Raw genomic sequence first — 13,820 nt, 5'->3', positions numbered from 1 at the left:
TCCCACCCATATGCCTGCCAGAACCAATCGTGAGTAGTGCTCATCTGTCTACTACGACCCCCCCCCCCCCCCCCCCCCCTTTATAGCTTCAGCTAACTAATTAATGTATCAAAAACATGAACACTTGAACATACTTGAGGATAATAAGAACTACCTGGGGGTCATGCTCCCCCAGAAACTGCCAAGGACTGATGGCATTAAGAACCATAATGAAACAATGCTAGTGACCTCTGTACTTTTGCTGTCTGTCTCTGACAAGATATATTTTGTTTTACAGCAGACATTTGATGATATCATAGTATTAAAATCACAGGTGTTAGTGATAAAATTAACAATGGCTCTATTCGGTTCTGTCCTGTTGATGTTGTATGCACTTAATGCATGAATAAAAACACAGGTGTGGATAGACTACAGGAGTGCAGGGGCTTCAAGTAACCAGGTTATAATCAACTTATTTGGCCTTAAGATGAACAACTCCTCCACCTCTTTTATATACAGTCAATGATAGGCACACTCACTCAAGCATTTCCATTGCAGGATTGACTGGAAGGACAATTTTTTCCTTACAATTATGCTAAAATAGCTAATAACTAAACTTTGAGGCCACTTTGAGGCATCACAAAGCTCTAATTGCAACACTGACGGATTATCAGCTTCTGAAGTTAATATGGCAACCTTGTCTTGTTAGAAACCAACAGTTGAGAAAAAGATCTGGCTCTCTATGCTCACCAGTTGGTGGCTCAGGGGATCTGAACAGTTAGGTCATTTATCACCATGAGTGACCCCTCCCACATAGTTGTTTCACTGATTATTAATATAAACACCAAATATAAACATTTTTCACAGCCCAGTACCCAACAACAGTTTAATGTTTTTTTAAAGGTATTTCAGTGGCAATAAGCATTTTCTAATTAATGGGAGGCCTCTAAATCCTGCTGAACATCAGCAAAACTAAGGAGCTGATTGTGGACTACAGGAAGAAGCAGCAGAGGGACATCCATCCATTCTGCATCGGCGGGTCTGAGGTGGAGAGGGTGGACAGTTTTAAATACCTCGGTGTGACCATCACACAGGACCTGTCCTGGTCACAGCATGTTAACTGGACTGTTAAGAAGGTCAGGCAGCGTCTGTTCCACCTCAGATGCCTCAGAGACTTCAGGCTCCCCCTCAAGGTGCTCAGGAACTTTACCACCTGCACCACTGAGAGCATCTTGAGTGGGAGCATCACCACATGGAAGGACAGCTGCACAAAGCAGGACCTCTTGGCCTTTAGGAGGGTACCAGAACAACTTTATCCAACCTGCAGGACATTTACACCAAACGATACAGATCGAGAGCTGAGAAGATCCTCAGGCAGCCCCATCACCCGGGACACTCACTCCTCTAACTGCTGCCATCAGGCCGTCTGCCTGAGAATCAACACTGAGAGGATGAGGAAAAGCTTCTTCCCCCAGGCCATCCATTAATCTGGACAATCCTACTCCCACCTGCGCTAGATGTAAACACTGTACATTTTTATTTTTTGTTTTTTTTTAATAAGGTTTCTATTTTATTTTATTTAATTTTAACCATTTTACTTACCTATTTTTGTAGCAGGGACAAAGAGAATTTCACTGCACATTGTACTGTGTATGATTGTATGTGTGATAAATAAAACTATCTTGAGTCCTGAAATCTGTTTTCCCACCTGCAACCCCAAACTCCTCAGCAAGTAGTCATGAACATGTCAGAAGAATGAGAAATATTTTTGCCTCATAACACAATTTAAGATGTGAGGGGTAGGAATTAGACCTCTGCTCAACGAGCTGTCCAGTGAATTTCAACCCTTTATGAAATAATTAAATATGACAGTTTCAGTATTTAGCTAATGATTTGGCAATCTGTTACAGACACAGTGTGTGATCCTGTTAATTCCCTGTTAAGTGTGTGCTGGTTACGATAATTTCTAGTATGTCAATACATTTGGGTGTTTTGGCCTGTGTGTGTGTGCTTTAATGTGTGCCATTAAAATGTGGAAAATTATATTATATCGTTATTATATCACTCTGAGCAGCACAGAGCGAGCATGTGTATCATGAACTGTGTTCAGACAGGGAAGACCCCCCTGACACTAGCATCCACAGAGGGACAACCTGTTTTCCCCTCTGCAAACACTGCAGATGAGCCTCACAGGCCATTTCCTTGGCAATTAACTACAATTATGTTAATCCCACTGAATACCCAGGAGCAAGGGAGCTTTCATCAGACTAAAAATGACCACGCGCTGAGACACAGGCACACATATACACACAGCACAACGAAAATGTGTTACCCAATCAAGGGGGGGCATTGTGTAGACAACTTATGTCGGAATCTTCAGAGCTTCATCAGGTTTATTATTTAGCTTAAAGGGATCTCATACGCAGTTAAGATTTTTCAGATACTGATAGACACTAGACTGCCTTTTAGACTCAACTGAGAAGTATACACTTTTAAAATTAATGTTTACAGCAGTAACAGTCAAATGAAGGTCTAATATACTATGTTTGGATTATTATACAGAGTTTTGTTTATGCTGGTTAGAGAGGTTACACTAAACATGGTGTGACAAAATCAAACCATGGGTCTTATTTTCATATTTCAACATATTTATGCCTCTTATGTGCTCTCTGTGGCAAAGGAGTATTTATCAATCTTCTCTGTTTTTAAACATGTTTGCACTCAACCATTTTCTCCTCAGCTCTTCTTATTAAGTTGGTCTCTAGGAAGCTTTTTTGTTAGTTTAAATTTGTCTGTATTACTCTACAACCTAAGAACATTCAATAAACTTAAGCCATGGTTGATAAGAGATTTTGTCATAAATGTAATAGATGCTTCCCTCCAGAGTTTGCAAATAATGCACAATTTGCACAATACAATTCAATGTTGCATTACAGAAGCACTGGGTTCATGAACTATGTGTCCCAGAATGCATCCTAAATGTTATGTGAGCACTAAAGGCATCTAGCCAGCTAGCTAGCAATGTTAATAGTAGCAGCTTAACAAAAATGTCAGAGAAAAGAAAAAGTTGATGCAGAGTGACAATTTAATGAAGAATGGGAAAGTGAATAAGGCCTTTGTGTAACGAGGGAGTAGCAGTGCCAAATTTATGACAACACATCAAACACAGAGCCAAGTATGCTAACCTCAGCCACCAATAAAAGCAACAGTAAGTCGAAGAATTAAAAGGCAGCCTGAGTTCTCAATGGAATATGTTTGCCTAAGTTAGAGCGAAAGATTATGCTCTAACTTAGGTGAGTGCAACTTTACTGTGGCTGAAAAAAATGACATGACCTGTCAAAGTGTTTTGCTGCTTGGTGCTTGACTTTCTTGACCTTAGCCATTTTTTGGTCTAAGGGGCATGGGTCATTGACCCTTGGTTGTTGTCAGTTCTTCACCTCTTCTTTTGCCTAGACACCTCTTCTCTAGGGCATTGTTGTTCTTAGGGTGTCATCTTTCCCTCGTTGCTTGTTGTTTGATGCTATTTGTAGAAAGTGTGTCCCATCTTGTTTGTCCTTTAAATTTGTGAGTCAGTGGAATCCTGATTTGTTCTTTTCCACATGTCTGCATTGCTTATTTTGTCTCTTCATCTGATGTTCAGTTTTCTCTTAAGGCAGATGTTGGAGCCTTGATGCAGTTAGAGCCATTCCAGTGTCCTTCATCATCATCATAGTCACTCCCTCAGTACACTTCATCATCTTTATGTTCTGAGTAGATAATGGACTGCTTACTGGTCAAATTGACCTCCCCTGACTCTGTCCATCCTGTTTCTGCCAGACGAAGATATTGTACCGCACATATCTTTGCCTATTATCGCATCTTTGTCGGCATGGGGCATAGATTGGATGACTGATGCCTCCACAGGGATGGATTTCGTTGCCGTCAAAATGTTTGCCGTCTTCCCAGCTCCCTTGCATATTTGGCTTGGAAGCATCACAGTCCCCATCACTGAGGAACCTTCTCCACCCAGGTGTGTGACTTGGGTTCCATTCATCAAAGTTTCTGTACTTCACACCTTTTTGAGAAGAGTTCAGGTGCTGCCTTGCAAAGTCACGCTTATTTTCATAATTCAAACCATGGCCATTATCACAAATGAAAGCTACATCACATCTACCTGTCAGTTCATCAGTGCTGACTAGGAGATGCTGTCTAGTGTATTCCCTTCCCCAGCACTGGCACAGCGATGAAACGAAGTGTGAAAATAGGTCTGACAATGCAAGACTAGTGTGCTTCTCACTCAGAGCATCTATGTCCCGCACACTTCAAAAAACCTTGATGAGGAGCTGGCTAAAGCCCACTGACCAAAGCCCACTGAGTCAATGGAGTGCTGGACTAATAAGAAAGTACCTCTTGCATTCCACTTTGTATTTTTTCTTAAAAATTAACTGATTACTTGCCTGTGGCTGTACTTTCTATTTTTCCAGGGTAGTTTACCCCACCTCCTTTCCTGAACCTTGAGGACAGGGAACTGCCTTCACTGATTGTCCTTGTGACCTGTCTTGTTTGGTTGAACTTGGCAGGGATATAAATACTCTTTTGCCATAGCCATAAATATAAAGTATTTAGTGTATGCCTATGTTGCCAAGTACAATTTTACAGAAGTTGTGGTAGCAAACAGACAATGGGAGATGTGAGGCCTTCAAAGAGACTTTTATTACCAGGACAAAAGCTGACTTACTCTGCAGACGAGCTGATATGACAAAAGCATCCTTCTATTTATATGAGTTTTGGTTTCATCTTTTGGCTATTTGCCATCAAATTATTTTCCACAATGGTTTCCTCTAAGGCACATATTGGTTTAAAACTCAAGCACATCATTTCCATGCAGAGATCTGTTTGTCAATTCAACATGTTTTATATATCCACCTTTATACACACACACACAGTTGTGCAACTTCTGAAATGTCCAAATCCAAGTTATATAATCATACTCATGTATAAATAATAGCAAAATATATGGAATATATGAATTTCTGGATTTACCTCAAAAGTACAACAAATACTGCTGTCCTGCCTCAATTTGCAAATGTTTTTCAGCTATGAGCAGCACCTCCATTTCCTTGCATTATGGTGTATCGAATCAGCTGCATATTAATTCAGCACCAAACTCACTTTCTGAGTGTTCTTAATTTTTTCACTTTTCCATCATATATGCAAAATTTACTTAAAATTAGCATGTAACTGGGACACAGCTATCAGCTATGATGGCAATGCCAGCTCATTGGCACAGCCCAGTGGAATGAACCATTGCTAATGTTATTAGTGACACCTGAGCTTTTTTCATCCTCTTTTTTTGTGCAGAAGAGGAGTGCAGTAAAATGTACTCTTGTCTTTAATTAAACCAAGAACTCAAGCATTCTGCCACAGTGGTGTAAGGAAACACTATTTAAAGTGTTAACTAAAGCCAATGTGTGCAAGAGCCCTGCACGAATGCTGCAGAGATCATTTACCACGAGGCTGAGGAAAATCAATTCAGAGAAAACGGACGCTGCAGCAATCTAATTACTAGCAGGAATGTGATTTGTATACATACAAGTGGCCATAGGAGTAATGAGTTTACAGGAAAAGTCTGAAGTGAATCATACTGTGTATGTGTGTGTCTGGTGTAGGTGTAAATGAGTGTGTTTTTCCAGGATAGGAAACATGCTGTTTCACAGCTGTGAAATTATATTTTTGTGAAATGTTAAATTTATCTTTTGCTTACTGTCTTTTGAATCCTTCACTGGATTCGCTGACAGAGATGTGTGACATTGGCTTACTAATTCCCTTACATGGATAAAAGTGGAACCAAGATGAATATAAAGGACAACAGGCAGTCGACATTTGTAACTGAACAGTGTTACTTCAAATTATATGTCTACAACAGCTTTAAGAAAGAGAAGAGCAGAGGGCTGGTTAATGTTTCTTGCCCTTGTAAAAGTCTCTCCAAACTAAGACATGTTAAAAAGAAAAAGGAGAAAGGACATCAAGTGCCATATTTCCGTTCGTGGCTCTCTTCTTGCTAAAGCGTATGTGTTGTCTCTCAGTTCTCAGGAATCTTGTTGTTTGCAAAGCCGCTACTATAAGCAAACACACTTTCTTTCCTAGAAAGTCAGCCTTGTCAGTGTGACCTGCCAGGATCAGGCTGTGAGTAAAGATGTTGTCTGGGTCAGTTCTCTGAGGTCCACAGCCTCCCACTGTGTTTCAACACCGCTGAACATGCACATCTCTGCATTCTCGACCTCCTAACCCAGACACCGCATGACAAAACAAAGGCAAAAAAAAAAAGCAGAAAACGACACACTCATGACTCAAGATGAAACCTCTTTCTGAAGCGCTCCTTCATCATGACTCCTCCAGACAATACATCATAAAGCAGAAGCAGTAAACCAGGCGAAGAGAATTGATGGATTAATTTTCTGATGCTACTGATTTGCATGATTAAAGTGGCGTTGCAGATGTTATGATGGTTGGCACCAGATCCAGCACCACAGGAAAAGAAACTGCCTTTGCTTGGATTTCAGCTCTTCACATCAAATCTACTTTGACTGTTGTATGACAACAAAACCAATTTAGGAGCGCTGAGCTGCTGGAAAAACTTGAAATATGCCAGACGAGCTGTATGTAGCTGTTAGTTGAGTTTTTTTTTTTTCAGTTCTGAGAGTGGAAAAATTTGACCCACTCATTATTCGACCCCAGAGCACTTTCATAATATGCTTTGGTATTTTGTTCAATTTCATTTGTGTTTTTCATATAGTCTTTGGTGTTGCTGCGATTGCATTGCAACTACAGAAAACAAATGATAAGAGGAAGGAAGTGTCTTGTGGCGTGTGGCTTCAAAATGCTCTCTGATGACCAATTTCTCAGAGAAATGAAAAACGTGCCTGTACTAGCATTTCTTAACACACACAATCCCAAGATGTTTACCACGGTGCCATTCCTGCTCACAAGCGCACACCATAAGCAACTAGTCACAAAAAGTTTCTTCAAACTATCATTCATATTTGCTGATATATATTGCAGTGCTGTTTTTTTTTTATTATGGCAGCAGTATCAGTGTCATACATACAATATGTCCTAACTTGAACAAACTCTGTATGTCAGTTCAGCACACGAGCCCACTGGTAGCTGCTTCTTTTATGGAGCTGTTGGTCCAGGTACAGGGGTACCCACAAAGTAACTCTCTCAAAGGGCCATAAACATGTTTCTAGTTGCTGTAAAGCTCGCTCAGCTTCCCTGACTGTAGCTTCTCATGGTCAGTCAGTCTTCCCTGGTGTCCGCTGCACACACTTTGCATCCACCACAGTCATTACTGCCTCACTCCTCTGTTGATTTCATTGAGTCCGACTAAGTTGAAGTTAATTGCATGAAAAATCATAATTGATACAAGTTATGCTGTGTTTTGGTTTGGTTCATCTTCTGTGTTGGGGTGATTACTGTACATAAACCTTTCCAGGATTGTTTTTTTAAATCATTTGGGGAAAAAAAGGCCAATTTTAGTTGCAGATGTTCTGTACTGATGGTCAGTTTATTATACAACAATGCACTGTATTCTGATAATTTTTTTCTAAGAAAAAGATCTTGGTGAAGTAACTAGTAACTTTATCAGTTGAATGTAATGAAGTGTAAATGTGTGAATATATTTCTGATTTGTAGAGAGTACGAACACGTCAAATGTGCAGTTAAGTACAGCGTTTGAGTTAAAGTACTTTTCACCACGGTTTATGGGTCACCCCAGTCAACATCTCCCACAACCGAAGGGGAGTCTTAGTGCAGACTCTGAAAAATAAAAAAGTGGTTTTACTAAACATTAAGAAACCACAACTTTTATGCAGACAATTCTCAAAAGTTTCATTTCCAACAAACCAGCTAGAGCTGAAGTGTTACCATGTAAGTGTCTGTCTCCCTGGGCCCCAGCAGACCCTTGACGGATGGTGCTTTAGGGAATAGAAGCTGTACTATGTCACCTTGCTGTCATACAGGCTGAATCAATAAAATCTCAACAGAGGCTATGAGGGGCCATGGACTCGCAGACAAATTATACACAGTAACTTTCAATTTCTGTGGCTGCTGTCTCTTCTCACCCTCAGTGGACAAACATATCTCAAACGCATACACTTTTTGGCTGTCGATGATGTTTGTGAATATGAATACAAATATTTAACGCATAGCAACAAACAGGAGTGGCTGAACTTGTCCTCAGCTCAACAATGTCATTCTAAAATCTACTATATCGATATCCATTCTATACTTTCTGAGCGTTAAACTGCAGACTACATGAACGGAATGCATAGTTAAACTGTGCATCTGCCTGCTTATTTAAACATGTAGGTGCTTGTATCAGTATTCATAATTAATGAACATGTGTGTTGGGAGGAAGGGCAGCTGTTCTTTTGGCTTTGCCTACTAGCAAAGGTAAATAATAATAATAATAAGAAGAAGAAGAAGAAGAAGAAGAAGAACAACAACAACAATAATGCAGGTAACAGGACGCCTTGCTCCATGCTGCCTTACTGACACTAATCTCAGGCTCATGTCGTGTGAAGCCCAATTTAGTGGAGAGAGATCACAGAGGACAAGGTGTGCTCAGTCTGTGATTTTCTGTGTGTGTGCGTGTGTGTGTCTAATACTCTATATGTGTATCCACAAAGTGCATCTGTAATGTGGCTCCATTTTGTGAGATGTTCTTGTATCTCTTCTTATGAGAACCAAATATTCTCTCAGGGATAAAAAGATTCTTCAAAATGAGTTTTCTTTCATGGGGTAATTTAGTAAGGGTTTGCTGGTATAAATTAGAACATAGATCCAAGATCGGGTGGTTAGTACATGTTAGGAGGTTATAGTCAGTCAATAAAGTCCTCACTGAAAAAGCTGCCAAACGACACATAATGGCAGTGAGCCAAGGGGGACATGTTGCATCCTGGTGTTAAAGCTTCAAAGAGCTCACCTGTATGTTCCTGTCATTCCTGTCCAAGACAGAAAGTGTTAAAAGCACCCATCCCTTTGGGGTGACACTGTGGGCATGAATGGAAGAACCTGATCTGGTCTCATGTTAAGGTCAACTAAGGTATCAAGTGTTGATCTAGGTGGTAATGGACCTTGTGGGACACTACCCAAACTGCTGCACAGCTGTAACCATGCACAATCGACCCACTATTTTATGGTTTATACACAGTCTATCATTGCTTTATTGAAGCTGGAACCAGAATTGAATATATTGGCCAACCTTTTCCAGCTGAAATGTTTAGTATTATATTACACCATTCAGTATTATGTTTATCACATTTAGAATATTATGTGTGCTACACCATGCAAGCAAGCAGTTTAGTCGAGCGGAACAAAAATTTAAAAACTTTGTATTAGAGCAGCAGCAATAATCATCTTCACTGCCACTTAAAGTAAACTGATAATGTGAAAGTGAAATACCAGTCCACTGGTGAACAGCGAGATTGTCAGGGTGCCTGTATATTCAGACCCAAATACTCACTGAATACGCCTCTGTTTGATGAGAGACTGCACATCTTGCTGGAGTCTTGACACGGTCTGTTCTACTTTTGTCAACGTTACTTAGCCAAAAATATCTCCAAACTGCAAACATTGCTTCCGCCTACCTGCTCAGTTCAGTTTATTTACCTATGAGAGATTCATGTCACACTGCCACAAAGTGGTCTCTGAGTAATTTTATGATTGCAATTATGAGTACATGAGCAAAGTATCAGACCAATACTCATTACGGGTGCTGGTGCGTCCCTACTTTACATACTGTTGGATAGTTGGATCAATAACAATGCATCATATTTTGTGAGATGGCCATCATGTAAAATCTTTATGTGACCTTTGAGTCATAACATTCATTGTTTTTGAAAGTCTTCCTGTCCTTAAAATGCATAGCACCGCTTATAATCACACTCAAGGCTTAAATGAATTGACACCCATGATTATGTCATATTTAAACACAAGTCATAGCAACTGGTTAACCTGCAATACAAGAGTGTAAAGTTATCGTGGAAGGCTGTTGTATAGAAACACGTGCAAATGTATAAGGACAGCCCAGTTGCCAGAATATTATGTTTTAAATTATATGTTTCTGCAAACCACAGATTTGTTATTTTTGTAGCATTGTCCTAACAGTTTCAATATAATCCCTGTTTTGCAAAAATGTATGGTGTTGATGTTTATTTTATCCAGTGACTGGGTTGTGAAAGAGGAAATGGGAGGTTTCAGTCCTCTGCTCATAATTGTCTTTCTATGTAGGTGTGATCGTATTTATGGGGGTGTGGTTTGTGTAGTAGCATAGTAAGTGTGTATTCACAAGCACTGTCATCTATTAATAGTCTCCTAGGAGCCCTTACTTACTAATTCCCACTGACTATGAAGACAACAGACAGGCACTCAGACAGTGTGTAAGACTGTGATTGTGGCAGCAGGGCAATGCCCAGAAATAAAGGCATGTGGGACCTGACCCAGGGTAAGCCTTAATCAGATGTGTCATTTACACCTTCAGGAGCCGAGCTGAATGACTACTGTGTTTTCACTGAGCTCCTATGTGTCACTGATTACACTTTCATTAAAAAAGTAATAAGTGCAGCAGGCATCCCATCATGACAAAAGAAATTGCCGTTGCGCTGTTCATAACAAACTTTATTTCCATGGAGAAATGTGACAGAGGCAGTAGAAGGGGAAGGCAATAGCAGGCTGGCAGCAGAGCAGGGTAAACACTATGGCTGATGAGCTGAGAGGTTGCCATCAACAGAGCTGTGATCAGAATCATGTTTCTGTGTGTCTGAGTGCCTGCATATGTGCGTCATTGTGTGGGTGTTTTTCTCTGTTCCGTTTATGTACCAGTATTGTGTGCTTTTTGCAGAAGTCTACCTGTATTTGTGCTGTCGTGTGTGTCGCCCAGTTCTGTCCGTGGGATTACAAAAAGACGAATGTAAGAAATAGGAGGTTACTGGGGTGGTGCAAAGTGTGAATAAATCACTACCAGGCATGCAGCGTTTATTTTGTTTTTCTAAAGCTGCTTCAGATGTTTGTATCAAACAGCATGGGCTCAGTGTGTGCAAAGGGGAGATTAACACCAGGATTTGTGCAACACCACATGTCCTCACTTCGATAGTAGATTATGGGGCCGAGGGGAGATGGAAATTGGTGTGCTTCGGTCGCTATTGCAGCTTTTCCTATTTCCTCTGCAAAGGCAATGCATAAATACAGGGTGTTAAAATGATTCACATTAATGTTCAGTCACTGGTATGACATGAAAGGCCTTTGGTTCTATTTTAGCAGCTCAAAGAAAGATGATATCTAGAGGAAAGGTGACTAGTCAACCCTGACTGTCATTTTGTTGCCAGACCAGGGAAATGTAGTTGCTGTAAATCATTCTTAGTGTTTGTTTCAATCTTCTCTAACCTGCTGCACCACAGTCATTTAAATGATGTCTTCCAGCGCTTCCATGACTCTCAGAGTTTAATATGACATGCAAAGAATGGATTTTTGAGCCTCACTGTGCAGAATGATGGATTGAATGATGTTTGATACTAGAAGGCTGTTTTAATTTTCATCTGCTAAAGGAGGAAAATTTCTCTACTTTAAGGATGGGAGCAGAATTTTGTGATATCAGCACATCAAAAATAATAGACTTTATAATGGTTAAACATTAACATTATGAATGAATATGCGAATCATACCAATATGTGCATATTCATAGATTTTTTCATAAGATTACTGATCTCTAAACATTTTTCAGTGCAAAAAAACCCCACATTTGACACAAAATGAATCATCAAAACAGTATTTTATGTACTGCATGTCTGGATAGTGTACTAGATTTCTTCTAAATAGCCTATTACAAAGAACACATAAAAGAGTATATTAAAAGATGCACCACAGAAATATTGCTTTTGCTGTATTAAGCAAATCAAGCAAAATCTACAAAACTGTGCTGTAAACACACTGCAAATAAGCAATTGAAAATGCAACAGAATATCAGGCTTAAGCATTCTCACAAGTAAATGCACGGCTAAACGTTCCGCAGCTTAGAAATTTTCCTTCTGCATGTGCAGCCCTCTGGCTGAGCCCCCTAAACATGCAATTCAAAAGAACAACAATATCAAACAAGGTCTGCACTTGGCGTCTTAGGGGGATGATTAAACAGACTCTTTAATAATTATAAAGATGAATGAATGGCTTTTAGCTCACATCTGCAAACTGTTGTGCATTGATTACTAAACTAAAATAGGCCAGGTGGACATGCAGCTCTCTGTCCACATTGAGGTTTTCATAGTGTTACATGGTGAGCAAGGTTTGATGTAGTGCTGTCGAGGCCATGGTGATATGTTGGTGGGCTAACATGAGTGTGAAAAGCCAAACTAAGTAGGAATTGTAGTTCTCATCTTTCACCTGAAGGGCACTGATTTATAAAGAACTGAACTCACGTGGGACTCAATGGTTTTTCTGATCAAAAGCTGAAAACTAAATTGCTAGAAACAATAAAAAGTGCGCTTAAATCCATTTTTTTCTCTTTAAAGAACATGGGAAACTATTCTTGAAAAGCATACTAGTATTCTTTATTTTAGCAGTTGTAGTAACAGTAGAATTACAAATGAAAAATGAATGGTGGAGTTAGACTTCAGTCAAATCTAATTTCTTTTCTTGTGTCTGGTGTTGCCTGCCTTTCAGTAGGGAAGGAACACAAATTCCCTATGATGTTCCTTCAATTTATTCACTACAAAGCACAAAAAGATTCCGTTTTTCTGCCACGCTCTCGTTGACGCTGAATACAGACAACATCCTCCTATATTTGCCGTCAATTCTAAAGTAATTAACAGTGTTGACTGTTTGAATAGCTTTTCCACAGAGAGACTCACATCTTTTTGAAGTCACACACAGTGTATTCGGGCCAGTCAATGTAGCACACCACCCTTCCGGGGAGCTGGTCTGTGGTGGAGTAGTAGTACTGAGGGAAGGCCAAGAGCAGAGCCAGCACCCAGATCACTCCAACTACCACCTTGGTCTCTGTAGATGACATGCGCTGCTGCAGAGGGTGGATGATGGCCATGTACCTGCAGGGGTGAAGGGCAGAATTAAAGAAGATTAATTAGCACTTCTTTACTCAGCATGGATGCTAATCAACATTTTCATTTTCATCACTGTCATTCTCCAAATTCATGACAGTCAGTCTTACCCTGAATGTTGTCAATCTGAGCTTTTAGTAACATACAACTGAAATCACAGTCTTTCCCAGATCTCCAAAGTGTCAAAGTGAAAATTTGACAAAACTACTACTATGTTGAAAAATTGTCAGGAAGACAGTTTTCAGTAAATTAGAGTTAATATTTGAAACCTTACAAAGTACAACAGACAACAAGTAAGATAGCATGTTGTACATTTGTTTACATCAGTAATGAGCTGACACATGCCTAAAGATGTCTAATGTTTTGATTGCACAGTTACAAAAAAGAGGCACTTTTTGAAATGGCACTGGGTGGAGTATGTAGTAATGGAAAATTAACAGAACTACAAATTATATACAAGATTACACCAATAAGCTGCAAATGGTGAGAAATATTCTAACAGCCTAGCAGTCATTTTAACCTGTCATGTCTCCTCAGACTGACATGTTGACTTTACTCATAGAAGACAACCTGGACAAGTTCAACATAGTCAAGTTTCACGGCAAGGTCTGTATTAACAATGAGATGGGTCTGGTGTTTGAGATGTTGGACATCAGCCTGCTTGACTACATACGGGATTTAGGCGGCCCTGTGTGTTTGGATGGCATGAGGACGATCATCAAAGATGTATGGCATCAGCTACAATGTGAATCA

General features: G+C 39.9%; 1 protein-coding gene and 1 long non-coding RNA gene across 2 annotated transcripts in view; both read right to left on the bottom strand.

Annotated features, from left to right (window-relative positions):
• The window catches only part of LOC124057782, a 1,110,263-nt gene that overhangs the window by 922,204 nt on the left and 174,239 nt on the right, over window positions 1-13,820 (bottom strand). The window lies entirely within an intron of this gene.
• Window positions 1-13,820, bottom strand: part of tacr1a (tachykinin receptor 1a) — a 37,795-nt gene that overhangs the window by 7,356 nt on the left and 16,619 nt on the right. The window contains exon 2 of the mRNA XM_046386289.1: window positions 12,861-13,055. Coding sequence (XP_046242245.1) covers window positions 12,861-13,055 — 195 coding nt within the window. The remainder of the gene's footprint in view (window positions 1-12,860; window positions 13,056-13,820) is intronic.

This window comes from Scatophagus argus, chromosome 4, assembly GCF_020382885.2.
Source record: "Scatophagus argus isolate fScaArg1 chromosome 4, fScaArg1.pri, whole genome shotgun sequence".
NCBI classification, from domain to species: domain Eukaryota; kingdom Metazoa; phylum Chordata; class Actinopteri; family Scatophagidae; genus Scatophagus; species Scatophagus argus.
Note: the sequence above shows the minus strand (reverse complement) of the source record. Positions and strands in the feature narration are given on the sequence as shown.